Source organism: Aulostomus chinensis, chromosome 9 (assembly GCF_037954235.1).
Source record: "Aulostomus chinensis isolate RoL2024-O1b breed Wild chromosome 9, RoL_Achi_v1.0, whole genome shotgun sequence".
NCBI classification, from domain to species: Eukaryota; Metazoa; Chordata; class Actinopteri; order Syngnathiformes; family Aulostomidae; genus Aulostomus; species Aulostomus chinensis.
In genome coordinates this window covers 433,650-447,500 of record NC_141328.1, presented here as the reverse complement: position 1 = coordinate 447,500, position 13,851 = coordinate 433,650, and the positions used below count along the sequence as shown (strand labels likewise).

At 51.6% G+C, this 13,851-nt stretch overlaps 3 protein-coding genes across 8 annotated transcripts in view; 2 read left to right on the top strand and 1 right to left on the bottom strand.

Annotated features, from left to right (window-relative positions):
* Window positions 1–6,125, top strand: part of LOC147255279 (protein NDRG3-like) — a 30,996-nt gene extending 24,871 nt beyond the window's left edge. For 3 of the 4 annotated variants that reach the window (XM_086212885.1, XM_086212883.1, XM_086212882.1), the window contains 2 exons: window positions 4,366–4,404; window positions 4,819–6,125. In XM_086212885.1, the coding sequence (XP_086069011.1) occupies window positions 4,366–4,404; window positions 4,819–5,021 (242 nt within the window). In that variant the 3' untranslated portion in view covers window positions 5,022–6,125. The remainder of the gene's footprint in view (window positions 1–4,365; window positions 4,405–4,818) is intronic. The other variant, XM_086212884.1, reaches the window with a different exon arrangement.
* Window positions 5,515–12,893, bottom strand: rfc2 (replication factor C (activator 1) 2). Of its 3 annotated transcripts, none has more exons than XR_015117782.1 (7): window positions 9,448–9,708; window positions 8,790–8,895; window positions 8,473–8,574; window positions 8,148–8,406; window positions 7,817–8,077; window positions 6,881–6,997; window positions 5,515–6,567 (listed from the first exon to the last, which is right to left on the bottom strand). XR_015117782.1 is itself a non-coding variant. In XM_086212887.1 (7 exons), the coding sequence occupies exons 2-7, from the start codon at window positions 9,677–9,679 to the stop codon at window positions 6,457–6,459; spliced, it is 1,071 nt and encodes a 356-aa protein (XP_086069013.1). In that variant the 5' UTR covers window positions 9,680–9,708; window positions 12,119–12,893; the 3' UTR covers window positions 5,515–6,456. The 3 variants fall into 3 exon arrangements, 2 of the variants coding, with proteins under 2 accessions (XP_086069013.1, XP_086069012.1); XM_086212887.1 differs by lacking the exon at window positions 6,881–6,997 and adding an exon at window positions 12,119–12,893; XM_086212886.1 differs by lacking the exon at window positions 6,881–6,997 and having other exon boundaries at window positions 9,448–9,722.
* usp11 (ubiquitin specific peptidase 11) overlaps window positions 12,652–13,851 on the top strand; it is a 17,453-nt gene continuing 16,253 nt past the window's right edge. Inside the window, exon 1 of the mRNA XM_086212871.1 lies at window positions 12,652–12,918. Coding sequence (XP_086068997.1) covers window positions 12,809–12,918 — 110 coding nt within the window. The 5' untranslated portion in view covers window positions 12,652–12,808. The remainder of the gene's footprint in view (window positions 12,919–13,851) is intronic.

The following is a 13,851-nucleotide window of genomic DNA, read 5'->3' as shown; positions in this document are numbered from 1 at the left end:
AAGTGTGAGCCTGTGTGTGTAAGTGTGAGCCTGCCAGTGTGTAAGTGTGAGCCTGCCTGTGTACAAGTGTGAGCCTGTGTGTGTAAGTGTGAGCCTGCCAGTGTGTAAGTGTGAGCCTGCCAGTGTGTAAGTGTGAGCCTGCCAGTGTGTAAGTGTGAGCCTGCCAGTGTAAGTGTGAGCCTGCCTGTGTGTAAGTGTGAGCCTGCCTGTGTGCAAGTGTGAGCCTGTGTGTAAATGTGAGCCTGCCAGTGTGTAAGTGTGAGCCTGCCAGAGTGTAAGTGTGAGCCTACCAGTGTGTAAGTGTGAGCCTGTGTGTAAATGTGAGCCTGCCAGTGTGTAAGTGTGAGCCTGCCAGAGTGTAAGTGTGAGCCTGCCTGTGTGTAAGTGTGAGCCTGCCAGTGTAAGTGTGAGCCTGCCAGTGTAAGTGTGAGCCTGCTAGTGTAAGTGTGAGCCTGCCAGTGTAAGTGTGAGCCTGCTAGTGTAAGTGTGAGCCTGCCAGTGTGTCAGTGTGAGCCTGCTAGTGTAAGTGTGAGCCTGCCAGTGTAGGTGTGAGCCTGCCAGTGTGTAAGTGTGAGCCTGCTAGTGTAAGTGTGAGCCTGCCAGTGTAAGTGTGAGCCTGTCAGTGTGTCATTGTGAGCCTGCCAGTGTGTAAGTGTGAGCATGTGTGTAAGAGTGTGAGCCTGCCAGTGTATAAGTGTGAGCCTGTCAGTGTGTAAGTGTGCGCCTGTGTATAAGTGTGAGACTGCCAGTGTGTAAGTGTGAGCCTGCCAGTGTATAAGTGTGAGCCTGCCAGTGTGTAAGTGTGAACCTGCCTGTGTACAAGTGTGAGCCGATGTGTGTAAGTGTGAGCCTGCCAGTGTGTAAGTGTGAGCCTGTGTGTAAGTGTGAGCCTGCCAATGTGTAAGTGTTAGCCTGTGTGTAAGTATGAGCCTTCCAGTATGTAAGTGTGAGCCTGTGTGTGTAAGTGTGAGCCTGCCAGTGTGTAAGTGTTAGCCTGTGTGTAAGTATGAGCCTTCCAGTGTGTAAGTGTGAGCCTGTGTGTATAAGTGTGAGCCTGCCAGTGTGTAAGTGTGAGCCTGTGTGTAAGTGTGAGCCTGCCTGTGTGTAGTTGTGAGCCTGCATGTGTGTCAGTGTGAGCCTGCCTGTGTGTAAGTGTGAGCCTGCGTGTGTGTAAGTGTGAGCTTGCGTGTGTGTCAGTGTGAGCCTGTGTGTGTGTAAGTGTGAGCCTGTGTGTAAGTCTACGACTGCGTGTGTGTAAGTGTGAGCCTGCCAGTGTGTCAGTGTGAGCCTGTGTGTGTAAGTGTGGGCCTGCATGTGTGTCAGTGTGAGCCTGCATGTAAGTGTGGGCCTGTGTGTCAGTGTGAGCCAGTGTGTAAGTGTGAGCCTGCCTGTGTGTAAGTGTGAGCCTGTGTGTTAGTGTGAGCCTGCCAGTGTGTAAGTGTGAGCCTGCCAGTGTGTAAATGTGAGCCTGCCAGAGTGTAAGTGTGAGCCTGCCTGTGTGTAAGTGTGAGCCTGCCAGTGTAAGTGTGAGCCTGCCAGTGTGTAAGTGTGAGCCTGCTAGTGTAAGTGTGAGCCTGCCAGTGTAAGTGTGAGCCTGCCAGTGTGTCAGTGTGAGCCTGCCAGTGTGTAAGTGTGAGCCTGCTAGTGTAAGTGTGAGCCTGCCAGTGTAAGTGTGAGCCTGCCAGTGTGTCAGTGTGAGCCTGCCAGTGTGTAAGTGTGAGCCTGCCAGTGTGTCAGTGTGAGCCTGCCAGTGTAAGTGTGAGCCTGCCAGTGTAAGTGTGAGCCTGCCAGTGTGTAAGTGTGAGCCTGCTAGTGTAAGTGTGAGCCTGCCAGTGTAAGTGTGAGCCTGCCAGTGTGTCAGTGTGAGCCTGCCAGTGTGTAAGTGTGAGCCTGCCAGTGTGTAAGTGTGAGCATGTGTGTAAGAGTGTGAGCCTGCCAGTGTATAAGTGTGAGCCTGCCAGTGTGTAAGTGTGCGCCTGTGTGTAAGTGTGAGACTGCCAGTGTGTAAGTGTGAGCCTGTGTGTGTAAGTGTGAGCCTGCCAGTGTATAAGTGTGAGCCTGCCAGTGTGTAAGTGTGAACCTGCCTGTGTACAAGTGTGAGCCTGCCAGTGTGTAAGTGTTAGCCTGTGTGTAAGTATGAGCCTTCCAGTGTGTAAGTGTGAGCCTGTGTGTGTAAGTGTGAGCCTGCCAGTGTGTAAGTGTTAGCCTGTGTGTAAGTATGAGCCTTCCAGTGTGTAAGTGTGAGCCTGTGTGTGTAAGTGTGAGCCTGCCAGTGTGTAAGTGTGAGCCTGTGTGTAAGTGTGAGCCTGCCTGTGTGTAGTTGTGAGCCTGCATGTGTGTCAGTGTGAGCCTGCCTGTGTTTCAGTGTGAGCCTGCGTGTGTGTAAGTGTGAGCTTGCGTGTGTGTCAGTGTGAGCCTGTGTGTGTGTAAATGTGAGCCTGTGTGTAAGTCTAAGACTGTGTGTGTGTAAGTGTGAGCCTGCCAGTGTGTCAGTGTGAGCCTGTGTGTTAGTGTGGGCCTGCATGTGTGTCAGTGTGAGCCTGCATGTAAGTGTGGGCCTGTGTGTCAGTGTGAGCCAGTGTGTAAGTGTGAGCCTGCCAGTGTGTAAGTGTGAGCCTGTGTGTTCGTGTGAGCCTGCGTGTGTGTCAGTGTGAGCCTGTGTGTGTGTAAGTGTGAGCCTGTGTGTAAGTCTGAGACTGCGTGTGTGTAAGTGTGAGCCTGCCAGTGTGTCAGTGTGAGCCTGTGTGTTAGTGTGAGCCTGCCAGTGTGTCAGTGTGAGCCTGTGTGTGTAAGTGTGGGCCTGCATGTGTGTCAGTGTGAGCCTATATGTAAGTGTGGGCCTGTGTGTCAGTGTGAGCCAGTGTGTAAGTGTGAGCCTGCCTGTGTACAAGTGTGAGCCTGCCAGTGTGTAAAATTGAGCCTGTGTGTTAGTGTGAGCCTGCGTGTGTGTCAGTGTGAGCCTGTGTGTGTGTAAGTGTGAGCCTGTGTGTAAGTGTGAGCCTGCCAGTGTGTCAGTGTGAGCCTGTGTGTAAGTCTGAGCCTGCCAGTGTGTCAGTGTGAGCCTGTCAGTGTGTAAGTGTGAGCCTGTGTGTGTAAGTGTGAGCCTGCCAGTGTGTCAGTGTGAGCCAGTGTGTCAGTGTGAACCTGCCTGTGTGTTAGTGTGAGCCTGTGTAAGTGTGAGCCTGTGTGTGTAAGGGTGAGCCTGCCAGTGTGTAAGTGTGAGCCTGTCAGTGTGTAAGTGTGAGCCTGTGTGTGTAAGTGTGAGCCTGCCAGTGTGTCAGTGTGAGCCAGTGTGTAAGTGTGAACCTGCCTGTGTGTAAGTGTGAGCCTGTGTGTAAGTGTGAGCCTGTGTGTAAGTGTGAGCCTGCCTGTGTACAAGTGTGAGCCTGTGTGTAAGTCTGAACCTGCCAGTGTGTCAGTGTGAACCTGCCAGTGTGTAAGTGTGAGCCTGCCAGTGTGTAAGTGTGAGCCTGTGTAAGTGTGAGCCTGTGTGTGTAAGTGTGAGCCTGCATGTGTGTCAGTGTGAGCCTGCATGTAAGTGTTGGCCTGTGTGTGAGTGTGAGCCTGTGTGTGTGTCAGTGTGAGCCTGTGTGTAAGTCTGAGACTGCGTGTGTGTAAGTGTGAGCCTGCCAGTGTGTCAGTGTGAGCCTGTCAGTGTGTAAGTGTGAGCCTGTGTGTGTAAGTGTGAGCTTGCGTGTGTGTCAGTGTGAGCCTGCCAGTGTGTCAGTGTGAGCCTGTCAGTGTGTAAGTGTGAGCCTGTGTGTGTAAGTGTGAGCTTGCGTGTGTGTCAGTGTGAGCCTGCCAGTGTGTCAGTGTGAGCCTGTCAGTGTGTAAGTGTGAGCCTGTGTGTGTAAGTGTGAGCTTGCGTGTGTGTCAGTGTGAGCCTGCCAGTGTGTAAGTTTGAGCCTGTGTGTAAGAGTGTGAGCCTGTGTGTGAGTGTGAGCCTGTGTGTGTGTAAGTGTGAACCTGCCTGTGTGTAAGTGTGAGCCTGTGTGTAAGTGTGAGCCTGCCAGTGTGTCAGTGTGAGCCTGTGTGTCAGTGTGAGCCTGTGTGTAAGTGTGAACCTGCCTGTGTGTAAGTGTGAGCCTGTGTGTCAGTGTGAGCCTGTGTGTAAGTGTGTGTTACTGCTTGTGTTACTAATACTAGGACACAACATTACTTCCAAGTCATGATGACTTTCAAAATAAGAGCATGGCTCTCTGGGTGACACCCGAGAACCTTCAACAGGCAAAGTTCAGTGAGAGAGAGAGTGTGTGTGTGTGTGTGTGTGTGTGTGCACGCAGCCTTAGATTCTAACTTGCCGTTCTCAACTTTGTCTTCCTTCATTTGTGCTGTTCTTCTTTCTCTCTGTCTTTACTCCTTCAGTCCCTAATGTTGTCTTAAACCACCTGAGCAGCCAATCAGGTATCAGGACATTTTTAATCCCTCCCCCTTTTCTCGTTGCTTGTCGTTCCCTTTGTGTGTGTCTGCATGCTGTGGATTGTGACATCACCGATGATCACTGCGACGCTGCATCCACACTGCTCTCTGCACATTTATAAAAGCGTGACTGTGAACGGAGCTTTACGCCATCAAATTGTATTCAGCTGCTCCATCAGTGTGACGATTCAAATCAGCACGTGGCGCCGGTTCCAACTTTCACGCCACACACACTTCAGCAACATGATGGGCCTTCATACTTCATCCACTTCTGTTGTGTAGGGGGGAGTATCTGATATCCCCCCTCCTACCATACGTTTGATCTGAACACAACGCAACGCACGTGCACACACACAGTCTTGTACTCTGACATTGACAGTTGTTTGTTTTTCCCCCTAGTGCCAACAGCCGGAATGACCCGCTTGGTTCGCTCCAGGACCCACTCGGCCTCCAGTGTCAGTTCTACAGATGGCATTTGGAGCCGCACCACAACCAACATGCTGTCAGAGGGTGCTGACCTCACTGCGACACACTCTGTTGTCGTGGCTCTGTGTCCGCCCTCGCTGAGCGTCTCCTCCCAGGATGCCGATGAGAAGTCATAGATGTTCTTCCTGATCGCTCGTCTTACTTCATCCTAACTAGACTTTGTAAGGTTATCATATCTTGTCTCACCTTGGCGGCCATGTTGGCTCTGTGACTCTGCTCATTTTAGGATGCTTCTGTTGGTGTGTGTTCACTTCCTCTCCCCCTGGAGCCCAGTGGTTGCCGTGGTGATACTGGTGGTGTGACAGCTCAGCTGGCTCAGGAACAGTTGTGCTGTTTGTATAGCAGTTGTCTGAGCAGAGGGACACTTTTCCTGCTACTATCATCATCAGTCTCACACACGTGTGCGCTGTAGGTCATCATGATGTCGACACTTTTTTCCCCACATCTTAACTTCATGGACATTTTTCCCCAACATGGACTCTCAGGCCCCCCCTGGTCAGTTTGGTCCTGACTGAAAGGTTGGATTTTCTGTAGTAAACGTCTGAACTCTTCAGCCAATGGTTGAGGAATATCTCTGACTGCTGGAGACACACACACTCACACACACGCTAGCATGGCTAAAATGACTTTAATGTTGAATTGTTGTTTGATCCTCCGCGTCGAGGATGGCATTCCTGGCCCCGGCGCCCAGCTCCTCCCTGTGCCGCCCACCTTGTGTCATCAGCGTGCTTGTTATGGAGTTCTGGCATGAGAACTGAGCAGTGAGATGTCTGAGCCTCCCCGTGGAGACCAACATTCCTCGACCCGCTGTTGGTCATACTGATGCATGATTGATTGATTTGTTTTGAGCAGATGAACCAGACATCGTGACAGTTGATTCAAAGAAAGAGCTGCCAGCCAGTAGGTGGCGCCTGTGCAAGCCTCCACCACTTTGAAGTAAAAGTTACATTATTATTGTTCAACACCCTGGACAGAAGTCACATCCACCTTTTGGATGGAGTACAAAACAGCTCGTACTGCTGCTACTTGACTAAACAATGAGAAGTGAAGTGTTTCCTGGTCTCCATCTCGTCACTTTGCTGCGTCGCTCCTCTTCCCTCTGCCAGACCACCAGGAGATGCGTCGCTGTGATACTGACAGCACCCTACTGTTTTCTGCATGTTTGGTCTGATGCTGCTCCCTACTGGTTCATTGAAGAAATACATGAGCGCCCAATTGTCTGCACGTTTTCCTGGATTCAACATTTTGCATTTCTAATCCAAGTCAAACTGAACTGTTCCGGTATGTTCTGTTAATAACTTTGAAGATTTGTATTGGAATGGCTGTGACTAGTGGATGTTGTTCCATGATGCTTATCTTAAACAGTCTTTGTAATGAAATAAAAGCTGGTGATCTGAGGTGGCGGCGACGCGCCCCATCACTGGACGAAAGAATGAGCTCAGTGCAGCCGACTGGATTCTCAGATTTGTAATACTGATCATATGATGTGACATTTTGTCCCGGTTATCAAACATTGGCATTTATCACGTTCTTGATGGAAGGAGGGTGTGGTCAGCTGGCCGCAGGGGGCGCTGTCTTACTGCAGAGTCGACCCAGAAGTCCAGCCATCTGCAGCAGGGAGTTGACGCCCTCAGCCACCCGCATGTGAGTGTAACCGATCTCCTGCAGCAGACCAGCACCAAAGGAGAAGATTTAGTTTCCTCAGAAATCTGACACCAGCCAATCAGACATGGCATCATGACTCCGTCATTTATCACAATGTAAAACCATCAAAGTTGCCCTGTGACTCCTGGTGGCACTGTGGAGCAGCTTGCTGTGTTTCTAACTAAGGAGTGACACAGCGCTTACGTGAGTGGGCACCCGGGTGTTAGCAGCAAGCTGGTTAGGGTTGCCAACCGTCCCATATTAGCCGGGATTGGCAACCCTAAATATGGACAAAACTAAGAGGAAGCATGATAGCAAAATTGTCACTCACTGTAGGACGCCAATATCACCACCCTTCAGAAGATTGGATGATACACAAAGCCCAATGTCAGATTGTCCTGTTGACGTTTACCCCTGCACCGCTCAAGTTAGCATGCTGAACCGTTTTCTAAAATGGCAATGACACACAATGCTATTAGCAGTATAGTGGCGAAGTGGTGTGTAGGGTTGCCAACCGTCCCGTATTAGCCGGACGCCGTTGGCAACCCTACCTCACACTGGTGCCTCACAGAGTCATGACATGGTGAGAAAGAATACGCTCATGAATGTAGTCAGAAGCACATGTGTACTTGCACATACGCGAGTAGCAGCAGTCGCTCTTCTAGTCCTCAACAAACCTTTGGTTCTGTTGACCCAAGTTCCAGTGGAGCTTTGGAGGTGCTGCGTCAAATCACTGCTCCCAGTCAGGAAAGTAGTTCCGGCAACGTGTCTGATTCTACCACTACAACGTCTCCTCATGTTAAACTGGTATTCATCACCAAGGTTACACAACCCTCCTGATATTAATGCAGGCAGAGACGGAGCTACGCTAACACTTCCCACCCACTACCAGTCATTGTGCTAAGCTAAGTAGCCTGGGTCTGAGAGATGGAGCTATGCTAACACTTCCCACCCACTAACAGTCATTGTGCTAAGCTAAGTAGCCTGGGTCTGAGAGATGGAGCTATGCTAACACTTCCCACCCACTACCAGTCATTGTGCTAAGCTAACTAGCCTGGGTCTCAGAGACAGAGCTATGCTAACACTTCCCACCCACTACCAGTCATTGTGCTAAGCTAACTAGCCTGGGTCTCAGAGACAGAGCTATGCTAACACTTCCCACCCACTACCATTACCATATTAATCAATGATGATGTCAATACAATGTGACAGGCTGACCTATTAGGTTCTGGGATGGTTATCAAACATGGAGGACATTGGCCGTCACCTTGATGAATTCCAGTTTGAGGTACTCAGTCATCTGGAAGGTCTTACAGACCCTGAAGATGTTCCCGATGATGTCCTCAGGCGAGTAGCCCAGTGACCACAGATGCTCCACCACCCTGTACGCCTCATCGATTTTCCCATCTACGCAGTGTCCCAGCATGCCTTTCACCAGCAGGGGGTGGGGTTCGTCACACACTTTGAAGACATTCTCACTGTTGATGTAGCCAAATCCTGCGTTGGTGGACTGCAGGTTGTTCAGAGCCTGCCAGCACACAAACTGTTGTTAGAGAATGTTCCAGATTGCTCAGCAGAGAGCTGGACGCCCTACCCACCTGTCTCATATCTCCCTGGGCGGTGAAGATGACGGCCTCCAGCCCGTCGTCTGACACCACCAGCCGCTCCTTCTCCACCACGTCCTGCAGCCGTGCCAGGATCTGACGGTCGGTCAGCTTAGAGTAGCGCAGCACAGCGCAGCGCGACTGGATTGGCTCAATGATCTTGTCCGAGGCGTTGCAGGCGAGAGCGAAGCGCGTCGTCTTGGAGTAGATTTCCATGATCCTCCTCAAAGCCTGCTGAGCGCCATCCGTCATGCTGGGGGGGGTGAAGCAGTGTTTCTGAGATTGTACTTACGCAGCTGAAACACTCGAGCCATCTCACCTGTCAGCTTCGTCCAGGATGATGATCTTGTGGCGTCCTTTAGGCAGTGTGACCTTCTGCTGGGCAAACATCTTGATCTTGTTCCTCACCACGTCGATTCCCCTGCAGACACAGCGGCGCCGTCACCATGTCACTTGTGATGATAACTTTTAAAAGGGACACTGTACATTTTTTTAAGTGCAACTAATCAAACTATCAGCCTCCAGTTGGGACTCTGGCAACAACGCAGAGCTCCAAATCTACGGGCAGCAAAGGACAGCTGAGTATGTGGGATGAAGCAGAAGCTTCCAGCAGGTTCACGCGGCGGCGAGTTTCACCGTTCGTTGGAGGCATTCAGCTCCAGCACGGCGTCCTTCATGGAAGCTCCCAGCAGAGCTCGGGCCAAACACAGGATGCTGGTGGTCTTTCCAGTTCCAGGGGGACCTGGTGGACCACAACAGACACCATCAGTCCACCATGCTTCTCTCATCAGCTGATTCAGCAGATATTATCACCATGGAGACACATTATGGTATTCAGACTTAATTCATGCTGAGAAAACACGTCAACGCCAGGAGCAGACAGGTGACTTCTCCTCTGGCCTCATGGTCCAGCTGACTGGAGAACCCAGGCGTCCAGAACCAGGTGGAGGGCCCACATCTCCACCTGGTTCTGGACGCCTTCCCTGAGCCATCACCACCCCAGGGGCGCGTCCAAGGGGAACCTAGTCCCGAACCCCAGGAGAGCTCGCTATTCACCTGCATTCCGAGCTAATCTGCTGGAGCGCGGATGGATTCAGGAAACTGAGAAGCTCGTTCCCAAAATCTTTCCGAAACTTTTCTGTCTTTAATTTGCACGTCTTCAAGCTGGAAACTGCTGATTTGTTTTTGTAATTCCGCGACTTTCCCAGGTTTTCCACGACCGCTAGAGGAACCGACCCTGATGAGGACACGCTGACGTCTCTTCCCGTCTTCCGGCACCAGGACTCGGACTCACCTGCGATGATGATGTTAGGGACGTTTCCCTCCCGGGCGAACACCTCCAGCCGGCTCACGGTCTCCTCGTTCCCAACAATGTGCTTCAGCTCCATCGGCCGGTATTTCTCCACCCACGGAAGCTCGTAGGCGCCGGGGCTCCTGCCCGGCGCCTCCCCGGCCCCTGAGTCCGGCCTCGACCCGCTTTCTTCGAACTTCTGCTCGCTCACAGCCTCCGCCATGTCCGCGTCCATGATGGTGGAGCCCGCCAACAGCAGCCGACCTGCCAACAGCAAGCTGCGCTCTGATTGGTTGGGACTTTGAAGACAGATCCGCAGGAACAACACGTTAAAACCTCGCGATATTTACGTCTCTCTCTCTCTCTCTCTCTCTCTCTCTCTCTCTCTCTCTCTCTCTCTCTCTCTCCATAGTAGCGCCAAAGTGCTTCAGTTGTGATTTGGTCACAGGTACTGCCATCTAGTGGCAGAAGAAGTGTCGCCCCCCTCCCTTTTTTTTTTTTTTTTTTGACAAACATACAACATGACACAACACAGTTAGTGCTACATAGTCACTAAGTGCTGGGTCTTGGACCCTCTGACTGATTCTACCACAAAGAGGAGCAGAGTCAGGTTCAGTGCCTCGGTGCTCTCTGAACAATTGAGTCTTCAATTGTCTCTTAAAAGTAGAAAGGGACTCAGCAGAACACACAGAGTTCGGTAGTTGGTTCCACCATTTGGGAACAACAGAAGAGAAGAGTCTGGCTAGGGATTTGGAGCAGTGCTGGGCTGGAAGCACCAGGCGTCTTTGGCATGCAGAGCGTAGTGGGCGAGAAGGAGAGTAGACCTGGATCAGGGATTCCAGGTAGGCTGGAGCCGTTCTTGGGATTGTTTTGTGAGCCAAGAGAAGTGCCTTGAATTTGATCCTGGCTGCCACTGGAAGCCAGTGAAGAGAAACCAGCAGCGGGGTGACATGTGCCCTTTTGGGCTCGTTGAAGACCAGACGTGCTGCTGCATTCTGGATCATCTGCAGAGGCTTGAATGAGCCTGCAGGGAGGCCTGCCAGAAGAGAGTTAAGACCATAAGTTCAGTCTTTGGCTGATATCTCCACATGGATGAAGGAACGCCACCTTCAACTGAATCTGTCTGACACGCTGATATACGACCTGAGACCGTTCTGTCATCAGGTGGGAAAGAGAGGAGAAGTTGAGTGTCGTCAGCATAACAGTGGTAGGAGAAGCCATGGGAGCGGATCACTGCACCAAGTGAGGTGGTGTACAGAGAGAAGAGAAGGGGACCAAGCACTGACCCCTGAGGAACCCCAGTCGATAGGCCATGTGACCTAGACACCTTTCCTCGCCATGACACTCTGATGGATCTGCCTGTGAGGTAGGACTTGAACCACAACAAGGCAGAACCAGATATGCCGAGCTCAGAGAGTGTGGAGAGGAGAATGTGATGGTTCACCGTGTCGAAGGCAGCAGACAGGTCCAGCAGAAGTAGGACGGAGCACTGACCAGCAGCTCGAGCTCGTCTCAGTGACTCAGGGACTGACAGGAGTGCAGTCTCAGTGGAGTGGTCACACCTGAAGCCAGACTGAAAAGAGTCAAGTAGGTTGTTGTTCCACAGATGTTCAGAGACCTGGTTAAATACTGAGCGCTCCAGTATTTTTGACAGGAATGGCAGAAGTGATACTGGCCTGTAGTTTTCAACCTGGGCGGGGTTGAGATGAGGCTTTTTGAGCAGTGGGGTGACACGGGCCTGCTTAAAAGTAGCAGGAAAAATGCTGTTTCCAGGGAGGAATTGACAATGTGTGTGACTGCAGGTTTGATAGAGGGCAAAATGGTCTGCAGGATGCTGGTGGGTATTGGATCGAGAGGACAAGTTGTAGGTTTTGAGCTCAGGAGAAGTCAAGAGACTTCATCTTGGCTCGGGGGAGCAAAGGAGAAGAGTGAAGCAGCAGTGGCAGGTTGGTGCTGACTGGACTCTCTCTCTCTCTGTCTCTCTGTCTCTCATCCTTGTTCTGTGTGAGGACTTTCATTGATGTAATATCTTCCCTAACCTCTAACGACCCTTTGAAGATGTGAGGACCGGCTAAAATGTCCTCACTCTGTAGGTTAAATACGTGTTCTAGTCCTCACTATGTAGCAAGTAGAAGAACACACACACACACACACACACACACACACTACAAACATGGAAATAATCTGGGTGTAGAGTCAAGAGAGAATCATCCAATTATACTGATTAAATGATCAGGCAGAACTTTTTTTACATGAAAAATACTAATTGATGGCAGGGCCAACACATAGACAGGGTTAGTCATCCCTCCATCATCCCTCCATCATCCCTCCATCATCCCTCCATCATCCCTCCATCATCCCTCCATCATCCCTCCATTAACCTCGTTGATGTCTTTGGACTGTGGAGGAAGCTGGAGTACCAGAGAGAACCCAGCAGGAACAGGGAGAACATGGAGACTCACCCAGAAAGACCCCGTGCTGCAGCCGGGGCTCCACCCACAACCTTCTTGCTGGGGGCCACAGGGAGGACCACTGCTCCACCCACAACCTTCTTGCTGGGGGGCCACAGGGAGGACCACTGCTCCACCCTGTGGCCCCCATTAAAATTCAATTTGCAAAAATTTTATCCGGTTGCTTGGTCGACCCTCATCATGGTCGTATTTGTTCTCCTTACTTGTTGGGGGGTTTGCTGCCTGAACATCTGGTCGGAGTGTTGACCCTTGACCTTTCAGCAGACCTGAAATGCTGACAGGGCCTGTTTGCTCCACTCAACCTTCACTTCTGAGGTCATCAAGGTGTCGCTGACGGTGCACCCAGATACTGATGACTGGAGATGTTCGGTCCATGATGAGTTCACTGAGCCCAAATCATTTCTTCTGTTTGCTTTGGATCCATAATAAGTGAGTTACTTTCTCTCCTCAGCAACGATCCGTCAGTGGCACACTGACGAGTTCTTGTGTTATGTAAGTTGCTAAAAATTATCAAGTTAAAAAAGAAAAGAAAGATGAGTTTGTTGTCGTGGACGGAGCTCCAGTGACGTAGATGCAGCAGCTTCAGGACTCCTGAGTCCCTCTGGACCAGGCGCCCATCTTTGTCACATCAGATGAAGGAACTGGGGGGGAGCAGGGCAGCAGGGAGGCCTATGCCCGCTCCCAGGGAGGGCTCCCCCTAGCGGAGCTTCCGATGAACGTCAGAATCAGGAAGTCGTCATTCTCGGACTGAACCACTTCCTTCTTCCGCAAACACTCCAGTCCGTGTCGCTCCCCGTCGAACAGTCGATCGATGAAGTGTCTCACCCTCCTGCGGGCGTGTTCCTGGCTCTCTTTCCTGTCCGTAACCGTTCCATGACTGACTGATCGGCGTCATGACGGCCAACAGTCGACGCTCCGCCTCGGAGCCCCCGGGCCTGGACACCCAGCGGCGGGAGATCGAGTGTCTCCTTCGGGAGTGTGAGCTCCGCGCGGGGGACAGTTGGTGAGAGTCGCACCCCCCGCGCTAACAGTTAGCATCCCGCGGTGAACAGTGACGTCGCCTGACGTTTGTTCACTGGTGCAAAGAGACAACCCGGTACTTTCAGCGTCCCTCTGTGTCAGTTGGGACGGTTGACCGGCTCCGTACCGGATGTCAGCTGTTTTTGGGCGTCTTGCTGACCGTTAGCCCCCGTTAGCAGCGGCGGCTAGCGTTAGCCTGGCAGCCTGCTGAATGCGACGTTCAGGTCCGGTTCCACTTTTAATGCCGTGAGCTGCGCTCACTCTCGGTTTCGATCTCTTGGTACTTAATCTTTCGTCAACATTGAATGAAAGAAATGAAAATGAAACCCCGCAACTGAAACAAGCCCAAGAAGTCTGGATTAACCTGGTCCCTCTTGATGTCTTTGGACTGTGGAGGAAGCTGGAGTACCAGAGAGAACCCAGCAGGAACAGGGAGAACATGGAGACTCACCCAGAAAGACCCCGTGCTGCAGCCGGGGCTCCACCCACAACCTTCTTGATGGGGGGCCACAGGGAGGACCACTGGGCCACCCACAACCTTCTTGCTGGGGGGCCACAGGGAGGACCGCTGCTCCACCGGGCTGCTCCTCCTTAAATGTCCGAAAACTAAATTTAGTTTGTCATCGTTGTAGTAAACCAACAAAAAAATAAAATTTTTGTGTGAAAAGATCAAATGAATGAGCTAACATGTTGGGATAGTGCTACGCTGGGCTAGCAATGTTCTGGTGGTTCGCAGTGGTGCAACAGTTAAATGGGTCCCCTCTGCACAGCGCCACACTGGTGTTCACCAGGCTCCAATCATTGGTCCTGGTCACCCCTGTATGAACCTCCCATATCTGCAGTGGATGGATATCAGTGTGGTGTGAAGCAGTAACCTGCACAGCCTCACTGTTCCCTGGTGTCACCTGACTAGAAC